The 12,571-nt window shown below is 48.2% G+C and overlaps 1 protein-coding gene across 2 annotated transcripts in view; it reads left to right on the forward strand.

Annotated features, from left to right (window-relative positions):
• Positions 1-12,571, forward strand: part of LOC143274603 (fibroblast growth factor receptor 4-like) — a 70,673-nt gene that overhangs the window by 37,900 nt on the left and 20,202 nt on the right. For both annotated transcript variants that reach the window (XM_076578468.1, XM_076578469.1), the window contains exons 4-7: positions 1,947-2,061; positions 5,446-5,645; positions 8,096-8,231; positions 12,262-12,464. In XM_076578468.1, the coding sequence (XP_076434583.1) occupies positions 1,947-2,061; positions 5,446-5,645; positions 8,096-8,231; positions 12,262-12,464 (654 nt within the window). The remainder of the gene's footprint in view (positions 1-1,946; positions 2,062-5,445; positions 5,646-8,095; positions 8,232-12,261; positions 12,465-12,571) is intronic.

Raw genomic sequence — 12,571 nt, forward strand, 5'->3', positions numbered from 1 at the left:
GGAAACAAGAATATACCCATAATGCACACCCCCGAAAACGGAGTATGGCTGCCTACGTGGCGGGGTAAATAAAAAAAAAACCAACGGTCATACACGTAAAAAAATGTTACATGTCTGTTTGAGTGTGTATGTGTGTGCGTCTGAAATCTGATTGAATGACACAGGAGACGAATGATGAGTGCCCAGTGGCAGCTGTCAGTCGGCTGTACCCAGGTAGGCAGCCTGTGGTGCAAATGTCCCCGTGTATGTAAAGCGCTTAGAGCTTGGTCTCTGACCGAGGATAGGCGCTATATAAGTATCCACATCAATCAATCAACCTTCTTGTCCCCCGATCCCTCCAGTCTGTGTGTGGAGAGTCACTGTAGGCGCCGTGTTGAACTGTTCACCACTTCCATCCACCTATGGTGGTTCTGTGTGTGGAGAGTCACTGTGGGCCGCGCTGAACTGTTCACCACTTCCATCCACCTATGGTGGTTCTGTGTGTGGAGAGTCACCGTGGCGCCGCGCTGAACTGTTAACAACTTTCCTCCACCAATGGTGGTTCAGAGTCTGGAGAGTCACTGTGGGCCACGCTGAACTGTTCACCACTTTCCTCTACCAGTGGTGGTTCTGTGTCTGGAGAGTCACTGTGGGCTGCGCTGAACTGTTTACCACGTTCCTCCACCTGTGGTGGGTGTGTGTGTGTGTCTGCAGAGCTGTGTCCGGGACAGTGGGATGGTGAAATGTTGACCCTGTGTCCCCTTCTCCCTTCCCCCTCTCCCATTTTTTTTTTCACAGTGTAGGAGGTGAGGGTGATTCTGTGGCACAATTGAGGCGAGGACGATTATGTGGTGAAGATGATTCTGTGGCACAATTGAGGCGGGGATGATTCTGTGGCACAGTTGAGGTGAGGATGATTCTGTGGCACAATTAATTGAGGTGAGGACAATTCTGTGGCACAATTAATTGAGGTGATGACGATTCTGTGGCACAATTGAGGCGGGGATGATTCTGTATCACAGTTGGGGCGGGGATGATTCTGTATCACAGTTGAGGTGAGGATGATTCTGTGGCACAATTGAGGTGAGGATGATTCTGTGGCACAATTGAGGCGGGGATGATTCTGTGGCACAATTGAGGTGAGGATGATTCTGTGGCACAATTGAGGTGAAGATGATTCTGTGGCACAATTGAGGCGGGGATGATTCTGTATCACAGTTGAGGTGAGGATGATTCTGTGGCACAATTAATTGAGGTGAGGATGATTCTGTATCACAGTTGAGGTGAGGATGATTCTGTGGCACAATTAATTGAGGTGAGGATGATTCTGTGGCACAGTTGAGGCGAGGATGATTCTGTGGCACGATTAATTGAGGTGAGGATGATTCTGTGGCACAATTGAGGTGAGGATGATTCTGTGGCACAATTGAGGTGAAGATGATTCTGTGGCACAATTGAGGCGGGGATGATTCTGTGGCACAATTAATTGAGGTGAGGATGATTCTGTGGTGAGGATGATTCTGTATAATTGTCATCACCATCAGTGTCATCACCATCAGTGTCATCACCATCAGTGTCATCACCATCAGTGTCATTGTTGTCATCACCATCAGTATCATCACCATCATTGTCACCATCATTGTCATCATCATCATTGTCATCACCATAATTGTCATCACCATCATTGTCATCACCATCATTGTCATCATTGTCATCACCATCATTGTCATCACCATCATTGTCATCACCATAATTGTCATCACCATCATTGTCATCACCATCATTGTCATCATTGTCATCACCATCATTGTCATCACCATCATTGTCATCGCCATCATTGTCATTGTCATCATTGTCATCGCCATCATTGTCATCGTTGTCATCATTGTCATCACCATCATTATCATTGTCATCGTCACCATGACAAGCAAAGACAGTACAGTCTGTCTTCACCATGACTGTGTCAGGGGGCCGTGTTGCGGATTGACGACCTGGTGGAGGGGGACAGCGGTAACTACACGTGTCGTGTGTCCTGTGTTAACACTCACCTGGCCCGATCCTTCCTCGTGGCCGTCACCACAGGTACTGCGATGGGGTGTGTGCTGTGTGGTGTGATGGGGTGTGTGGTGTTGTGTGGTGTGTGATGTGGTGGTGTGATATGGTGCGGTGTGGTGGTGTGTGATGTGGTGTTGTGTGGTGGTGTGATGTGGTGCAGTGTGGTGTGGTGTGGTGGTGTGTGGTGTGTAGTGGTGCGTTGTACTGTACTGTACTGTATTGTGTTGTGCTGTAATATACTGGGTTGTATAGTGTTGAATTGTGTCATACTGTATTGTGTTGTAATGTATTATATTATGATGTATTTGTGTTGTCATGTATTATATTATGATGTATTCTACTGTGATGTGTTGTACTGTGATGTGTTGTACTGTACTGTGTTGTGTTGTGTTGTACTGTACTGTGTTGTGTTGTGTTGTGATGTGTTGCACTTCAGAATGCGTTGAGTGTTGACTCCAGAAAGCACAGTATACCTTCTGTGCAAATCAGCATGGAAGAAAGGTGGCAGAATGATGTAAGATGCTTACCTGCCAACACAGTGTCCGTAAGAGCCTGGGTTCAAATCTCGATCTCGCCCTCTTCCCAAGTTTGACTGAAAAAATCGAACCAAGCTTCTGGTCATTTGGATGAGACAATAAACGGAGATCCCATGTGCAGCATCCACTTGGCGCGCTGAAAAGGAACCCATGGCAACACAAGTGTTGTCCTCTGGAAAGACGGGCGCAAGAGCCGAGTGGTTAAAACTTTGGACTGTCAATCTGAGGGTCCTGGGTTCGAATCACGGTGACGGCGCCTGGTGGGTAAAGGGTGGAGATTTTTACGATCTCCCAGGTCAACATATGTGCAGACCTGCTAGTGCCTGAACCCCCTTCGTGTATATATGCAAGCAGATCAAATACGCACGTTAAAGATCCTGTAATCCATGTCAGCGTTCAGTTGGTTATGGAAACAAGAGCATACCCATAATGCACACCCCCGAAAACGGAGTATGGCTGCCTACATGGCGGGGTAAAAACGGTCGTACACGTAAAAGCCCACTCGTGTGCATACGAGTGAACGCAGAAGAAGAAGTCCTCTGGAAAAATTATGTAGAAGTAATCCACTCTGATAGGAACATAAATATAATATTATATACACACATGCGCTCAAAACCTGACTCCTGAGTTATGGCGCTGGTCAGGCATTTGCCTATCAGATGTGGTGTAGCGTGTATGATTTTTGTTGTTGTTGTTGTTGTTTTTTTTGTTGTTGTTTTTTTTTTGCTGCCCCATCATCTGCGCCGTTTCAGTGGCATTACTCCCACACCGCTCATGTAGATTCCCCCATACACGGCCACACCCGGCCACACCCGGGTTCGTCTGTCGCAGTTCCAGCGTCGGCAGTCCACAGGGAACCATCGATGTTAGGTCGCCTGGAGGCCACACACCAGAGGAGACCCTGCACTGCTGCTGAGTCACTTCGGTGGTGTTCAGTGGTGCCTGTTCTGTTTTAACGTACTTAAGACACCACCTACTAAGCCCCCTACTAACGACAATAATGGCTTAGTCGTGGAGCCAGACTGAGTGAGCGTCTCTCCCAGAGTGGAGACCGCCACCACGTCCCTGAAACAACAGCCCCCCATGAATCTGACGACATTGACAGGACTCACCCCAAGCACGGAAGTGCAGATGTGGTGTAGCGTGTATGAATTTGTCTGAACGTAGTGACTGCCAAGTCAAGTAGTGAAGGTGAAGCTCGAGTTTCATGTGACAGTCAAACTTTTCGCACGTGCTGGTGATTAGATAATTGGTGCACGCGCTGTGTTTGTGTTGGGTGTGACAGGCAAAGTGTCGCACACTCTGTGTTTGTGTTGGATGTGGTGTTGCACATGCTGTGTTTGTGTTGGATGTGGTGTTGCACGTGCTGTGTTTGTGTTGGATGTGGTGTTGCATGTGCTGTGTTTGTGTTGGATGTGGTGTTGCACGTGCTGTGTTTGTGTTGGATGTGGTGTTGCACACGCTGTGTTTGTGTTGGATGTGGTGTTGCACACTCCTGTGTTTGTGTTGGATGTGGTGTTGCACGTGCTGTGTTTGTGTTGGATGTGGTGTTGCACGCGCTGTGTTTGTGTTGGATGTGGTGTTGCACACTCTGTGTTTGTGTTGGATGTGCTGTTGCACGTGCTGTGTTTGTGTTGGATGTGCTGTTGCACGTGCTGTGTTTGTGTTGGATGTGGTGTTGCACACTCTGTGTGTGTGTTGGATGTGCTGTTGCACACTCTGTGTTTGTGTTGGATGTGGTGTTGCACGTGCTGTGTTTGTGTTGGATGTAGTGTTGCACACGCTGTGTTTGTGTTGGATGTGGTGTTGCACGTGCTGTGTTTGTGTTGGATGTGGTGTTGCACACTCCTGTGTTTGTGTTGGATGTGGTGTTGCACGTGCTGTGTTTGTGTTGGATGTGGTGTTGCACATGCTGTGTTTGTGTTGGATGTGCTGTTGCATGTGCTGTGTTTGTGTTGGATGTGGTGTTGCACGCGCTGTGTTTGTGTTGGATGTGGTGTTGCACGCTCTGTGTTTGTGTTGGATGTGGTGTTGCACACGCTGTGTTTGTGTTGGGTGTGCAGGCAAACCGTCACACGTGCTGTGTTTGTGTTGGATGTGGTGTTGCACGTGCTGTGTTTGTGTTGGATGTGGTGTTGCACGTGCTGTGTTTGTGTTGGATGTGGTGTTGCACACTCTGTGTTTGTGTTGGATGTGGTGTTGCACACTCTGTGTTTGTGTTGGATGTGGTGTTGCACGTGCTGTGTTTGTGTTGGATGTGGTGTTGCACACGCTGTGTTTGTGTTGGATGTGGTGTTGCACACTCTGTGTTTGTGTTGGATGTGGTGTTGCACACTCTGTGTTTGTGTTGGATGTGGTGTTGCACACTCCTGTGTTTGTGTTGGATGTGGTGTTGCACACTCTGTGTTTGTGTTGGATGTGGTGTTGCACACGCTGTGTTTGTGTTGGATGTGGTGTTGCATGTGCTGTGTTTGTGTTGGATGTGGTGTTGCACATTCTGTGTTTGTGTTGGATGTGGTGTTGCACGTGCTGTGTTTGTGTTGGATGAGGCAGGCAAAGCGTCGAATGTGCTGGTAATTAGATTATTGGTGCACATGTGTTATGATTTGTGCGCATGTGTTTGTGTTGGGTGTGCAGGCAAACCGTCACACGTGCTGTGTTTGTGTTGGATGTAGCAGGCAAAGCTTTGAATGTGCTGGTAATTAGATTATTGGTGCACATGTGTTATGATCTGTGCACATGTGTTGGGTGTGCAGGCAAACCGTCACACGTGCTGTGTTTGTGTGGCAGGCAAAGCGTTGAATGTGCTGGTAATTAGATTATTGAGGCACATGCGTAACTGTTGGTGTACATGTGTTTGTGTTGGGTGTGGCAGGCAAACCGTCGCATGTGCCGGTGATCAGCCGGGGCCCGGTGAACGTGACGGTGAGGGAGGGGGAGACAGCCCGGCTGTCGTGCGCCATCCACAACAAGCACTCTGCCCTCGGGGACCTGGAGCTGCGCTGGGTGTACCACTACACTGTCAACGGGTCCTACGAGGACAGCCATGGCAACCCCTACGTCCGGACTGTCAATGTGAGGGCGTGTGTGTGTGTGTGTGTGTGTGTTCGTTTGTTCATTCTTTGGTCAGATCAGTATGATCGATATCAAATTGCGGTCTTGGGAGTTTCCATAAAGGTGCAGGTGATACCAAAGACGTTTCAGCAAAATGTGGGGTTTTATTCATGCCGGAATATATTTGTTAAAATATTTGACGTGTATGTTCCCAGTGTGGTATGAGAAGATATAGATCTAGCTCTCTTTGTGTGTTTGTGTGTGTGTGTGTGTGTTTGTGTGTGTGTGTTTTATAATGCTTTCTCCCTGTCTGTCTGTCTCTTTCTCTCTCTCTATAGATCTCTCTGTCTTTGTCTCACTGTCTCTACCTCTCCATCACTGTATCTACCTCTCTTTCTCTCTCTCTCTCTCTCTGCTTTCATTTTATGTAGTATTGTGTAGAGTAGACCCTATTCAGGGTGGGGACTGGATGTAAAAAAGCACACCAGTGCTTATCTATTATCCTCGAAATAAAGAATTTGTCTTGTCTTGTCTTGTCTTGCCTCTCTCTCCCTCTCCCTCTCTCTCTCTCTCGCTCTCTCTCTCACACACACACACACATGAAAGTGTCTGGGTTTACATGGATCTTTTCCTGAACCACCCTTCCCTTCCTCCCACCTCCTTTCCCCCCTCTCTCACTATCCATTCAGCTGGAAAGACAAACCACTCAGCACGCACTGACCAGCACCATCAGCAAGGTGAAGACAGTGTACTATCTTTGCTGTTTGGTCACATGGTGAAGACAGTGTACTGTCTTTGCTGTTTGGTCACATGGTGAAGACAGTGTACTGTCTTTGCTGTTTGGTCACATGGTGAAGACAGTGTACTATCTTTGCTGTTTGGTCACATGGTGAAGACAGTGTACTGTCTTTGCTGTTTGGTCACAAGGTGAAGACAGTGTACTATCTTTGCTGTTTGGTCACATGGTGAAGACAGTGTACTGTCTTTGCTGTTTGGTCACAAGGTGAAGACAGTGTACTGTCTTTGCTGTTTGGTCACAAGGTGAAGACAGTGTACTGTCTTTGCTGTTTGGTCACAAGGTGAAGACAGTGTACTATCTTTGCTGTTTGGTCACAAGGTGAAGACAGTGTACTATCTTTGCTGTTTGGTCACATGGTGAAGACAGTGTACTATCTTTGCTGTTTGGTCACATGGTGAAGACAGTGTACTGTCTTTGCTGTTTGGTCACATGGTGAAGACAGTGTACTGTCTTTGCTGTTTGGTCACATGGTGAAGACAGTGTACTGTCTTTGCTGTTTGGTCACAAGGTGAAGACAGTGTACTATCTTTGCTGTTTGTTCACATGGTGAGAACAGACAGTGTACTATCTTTGCTGTTTGGTCACAAGGTGAAGACAGTGTACTATCTTTGCTGTTTGGTCACATGGTGAAGACAGTGTACTGTCTTTGCTGTTTGGTCACATGGTGAAGACAGTGTACTGTCTTTGCTGTTTGGTCACAAGGTGAAGACAGTGTACTATCTTTGTTGTTTGGTCACATGGTGAAGACAGTGTCCTATCATTGCTGTTTGTTCACATGGTGAAGACAGTGTCCTATCATTGCTGTTTGTTCACATGGTGAAGACAGTGTACTATCTTTGCTGTTTGGTCACATGGTGAGAACAGACAGTGTACTATCATTGCTGTTTGGTCACAAGGTGAAGACAGTGTACTATCTTTGCTGTTTGTTCACATGGTGAGAACGGACAGTGTACTGTCTTTGCTGTTTGGTCACAAGGTGAAGACAGTGTACTATCTTTGCTGTTTGGTCACATGGTGAAGACAGTGTACTATCTTTGCTGTTTGGTCACATGGTGAGAACAGACAGTGTACTATCTTTGCTGTTTGGTCACAAGGTGAAGACAGTGTACTATCTTTGCTGTTTGGTCACAAGGTGAAGACAGTGTACTATCTTTGCTGTTTGGTCACATGGTGAAGACAGTGTACTGTCTTTGCTGTTTGGTCACAAGGTGAAGACAGTGTACTATCTTTGCTGTTTGGTCACAAGGTGAAGACAGTGTACTATCTTTGCTGTTTGGTCACATGGTGAAGACAGACAGTGTACTATCTTTGCTGTTTGGTCACATGGTGAAGACAGTGTACTATCTTTGCTGTTTGGTCACAAGGTGAAGACAGTGTACTATCTTTGCTGTTTGGTCACATGGTGAAGACAGTGTACTGTCTTTGCTGTTTGATCACAAGGTGAAGACAGTGTACTATCTTTGCTGTTTGGTCACAAGGTGAAGACAGTGTACTATCTTTGCTGTTTGGTCACATGGTGAAGACAGTGTACTATCTTTGCTGTTTGGTCACATGGTGAAGACAGTGTACTATCTTTGCTGTTTGGTCACAAGGTGAAGACAGTGTACTATCTTTGCTGTTTGGTCACATGGTGAGAACAGACAGTGTACTATCTTTGCTGTCTGGTCAACAGAGCACCCGGGACTTGAACTACAACCCCTGGATGCTGACGCTGAGAGCCGTCAATGAGAGCAGTGAGGGCTGGTACTCTTGTGTGGTGAAGAACAGTCTGGGCTACCAGTACCAGTCAGCGTACCTGCACGTGATTAGTGAGTTGTCTGATTGATTGATTGATTGATTGTGGATACTTATATAGCGCCTATCCTCGGTCAGAGACCAAGCTCTAAGCGCTTTACATACACGGGGACATTTGCACCACAGGCTGCCTACCTGGGTAGAGCCGGCTGACGGCTGCCACTGAGCGCTCATCATTCGTTTCCTGTGTCATTCAATCAGATTTCAGACGCACACACATACACACTCAGACAGACATGTAACATTTTACGTGTATGACCGTTTTTTTTTATTTTATTTATTTACCCCACCATGTAGACAGCCATACTTCGTTTTCAGGGGTGTGCATGCTGGGTATATTCTTGTTTCCATAACCCACCGAACGCTGACATGGATTGCAGGATCTTTAACGTGCGTATTTGATCTTCTGCGTGCGCATACACACAAAGGGGGTTCAGGCACTAGCATGTCTGCACATATGTTGACCTGGGAGATCGTAAAAATCTCCACCCTTTACTCACCAGGTGCACCGAGATTCGAACCCAGGACCCTCAGATTGAAAGTCCAGCGCTTTAACCATTCGGCTATTGCACCCGTTGTCTGTCATGATGATGATGAAGGTGATGATGATGACGGTGGTGATGATGATGACGATGGTGATGATGACGATGATGGTGATGATGATGGTGATGATAACAGACACTCTTTTGTGGTGAAGAACAGTCTTGGCTACCAGTACCAGTCAGCGTACCTGCATGTGATTAGTGAGTTGTCTGTCATGATGATGACGATGATGAAGGTGATGATGATGACCATGGTGATGGTGACGATGATGGTGACGATGATGGTGATGATGATGGTGATGATAACAGACACTCTTTTGTGGTGAAGAACAGTCTTGGCTACCAGTACCAGTCAGCGTACCTGCATGTGATTAGTGAGTTGTCTGTCATGATGATGATGATGATGAAGGTGATGATGATGACCATGGTGATGATGATGACGATGATGATGGTGATGATGATGGTGATGATAACAGACACTCTTTTGTGGTGAAGAACAGTCTTGGCTACCAGTACCAGTCAGCGTACCTGCATGTGATTAGTGAGTTGTCTGTCATGATAATGGCAATGATGATGATGATGATGGTGATGATGGTAACAGACGTGGTGAACAACAGTCTGGGCTACCAGTACTAGTTAGCAAACCTGCACATGATCAGTGAGTTGTCTGTCGTGATGATGGCAATGACGATTACGACGATGGTGATGATAACAGACACTCTTTTGTGGTGAAGAACAGTCTGGGCTACCAGCATACCTGCATGTGCTTAGTGTGTTGTTAATCATTTACTGACGGCGCCTGGTGGGTAAAGGGTGGAGATTTTTACGATCTCCCAGGTCAACATATGTGCAGACCTGCCAGTGCCTGAACCCCCTTCGTGTGTATATGCAAGCAGAAGATCAAATACGCACGTTAAAGATTCTGTAATCCATGTCAGCGTTCGGTGGGTTATGGAAACAAGAAGATACCCAGCAATCACACCCCCGAAAACGGAGTATGGCTGCCTACATGGCGGGGTAAAAACGGTCATACACGTAAAAGCCCACTCGTGTGCATACGAGTGAACGCAGAAGAAGAAGAAGAAGTTAATCATTGTGATAGTGATGGTGACGATGACGGCTACATGACTCAATTGTGTGTTGAAGTCTGGGCTACCAGTCAGCATGTCTGTATGTACTAAGTGATTCGTATTTTAGAGTGTATTGTATTGTATTGTATTTTTGTCACAATATGATGATGAAATTACACGACCAGGGCACAGTTTCAGTAGCTCAAGGAGGCATCACTGCGTTCGGACAAATCCATATACACTACACCACATCTGCCAAGCAGATGCCTGACCAGCAGCGTTACCCAACGCGCTTAGTCAGGCCTTGAGAAAAAAAATAATAAAGGGCCCACACAGTAGAATTGACCCCCATACCCCCCAGGTGCCTGGGACAAGGTACGGATGGCCATGATGACCACACCCACACTAATACAACACCACACCACACACCACACCACACACCACACTTCACAACACACAACACACCATCCCAGTAGAACACCACCAGGGCCCACACAGTAGAATTAACCCCACTTCCCCCAGGTGGTACTGATGGCCATGACCACACCCACACCCACACCACATCACACTACACTTCACACCACACTACACACCACACCACACTTCACACCACACTACAAACCACACTACACGCCACACTACACACCACACTTCATGCCACCACACTACACACCACACTACACACCACACTTCACGCCACAACACTACACACCACACTTCACACCACGACACTACACACCACACTTCACACCACGACACTACACACCACACTCCACACCACACTTCACACCACACTACACACCACACTACACACCACACTCCACACCACACTTCACACCACACTACACACCACACTACACACCACACTTCACACCACATTACAATCACCACAATAAAAGAACACCACCCCACAAAGTAGAATTGACCCCCCTGCCCCCCAGGTGCCCGGGACAAGGTACAGACGGCCCTGACCACACACACCCCCACAGCACACCACACTACACACCCCATCACACCACACTACACACCCCATCACACCACACTACACACCCCATCACACCACACTACACACCCCATCACACCACATCACACCACACTACACACCACATCACACACCCCATCACACCACATCACACCACACTACACACCCCATCACACCACACTACACTCCCCATCACACCCCACCACACCACACTACACACCCCATCACACCACACTACACTCCCCATCACACCACATCACACCACACTACACACCACACCACACACCCCATCACACCACATCACACCACACTACACACCCCATCACACCACACTACACACCCCATCACACCACACCACACACCCCATCACACCACATCACACCACACTACACACCCCATCACACCACACTACACACCCCATCACACCACATCACACCACACTACACACCACATCACACCACACCACACTACACACCACATCACACCTCACTACACACCCCATCACACCACACTACACACCACATCACACCACACTACACACCCGATCACACCACACTACACACCACATCACACCACATCACACCACGCTACACACCCCATCACGCCACACTACACACCACATCACACCACATCACACCACACTACACACCACATCACACCACACTACACACCACGTCACACCTCACTACACTCCCTGTCACACCACACTTCACACCACACCACACTTCACACTTCACACCACACTACAAACCACACTACATGCCACAATTCACACCACACTTCACACCACCACACTACACACCACACTACACACCACACTTCACGCCACAACACTACACACCACACTCACACCACCACACTATACACCACACTTCACACCATGACACTACACACGACACTACACACCACACTTCACACCACGACACTACACACCACACTTCACACCACACTTCACACCACGACACTATACACCACACTTCACACCACACTTCACACCACGACACTACACACCACACTTCACACCACGACACTACACACCAAACTTCACACCACGACACTACACACCACACTCCACACCACACTTCACACGACACTACACACCACACTTCACAGCACACTTCACAACACGCTACACACCACACTACACACCACACTTCACACCACACTTCACACCACCTTACAACCACCACAATAAAAGAACACCACCCCACACAGTAGAATTGACCCCCCTGCCCCCCAGGTGCCCGGGACAAGGTACAGACGGCCCTGACCACACACACCCCCTCAGCACATCACACCACACTACACACCCCATCACACCACACTACACCACACCACACTACACACCACATCACACCACACCACACTACACACCACATCACACCTCACTGCACACCACACTACACACTACCTCAAATTCCACAGTAGAATTGGCCCCACTGTCCCCCAGGCTCCCGGGACAAGGTACGGACGGCCATGGCCACAGACGGAGACATGGACCTGGGGGACCTGCTGGAATCGAACCCTGGCTACCTGATCATCGGGGGAGTGGCCGGCCTGCTTCTCCTGATCATTGTGGTCACTGTGGCCTCCGTCTGCTTCTGCTACAAACGTAGGAAGCTGCTGATTGAGTACCAGCTGTACCCAGCAAAGGTGGGTAGGGGGATGGAGGGGTTGGGAGGGAGACGTGGGGAGTTAGGGGTGCTGGGGGGAGGGAGACGTGGGGAGTTAGGTGTGCTGAGGGGAGGGAGCATTGGATC

The sequence above is a fragment of the Babylonia areolata genome, chromosome 29, assembly GCF_041734735.1.
Source record: "Babylonia areolata isolate BAREFJ2019XMU chromosome 29, ASM4173473v1, whole genome shotgun sequence".
Taxonomy (NCBI): domain Eukaryota; kingdom Metazoa; phylum Mollusca; class Gastropoda; order Neogastropoda; family Buccinidae; genus Babylonia; species Babylonia areolata.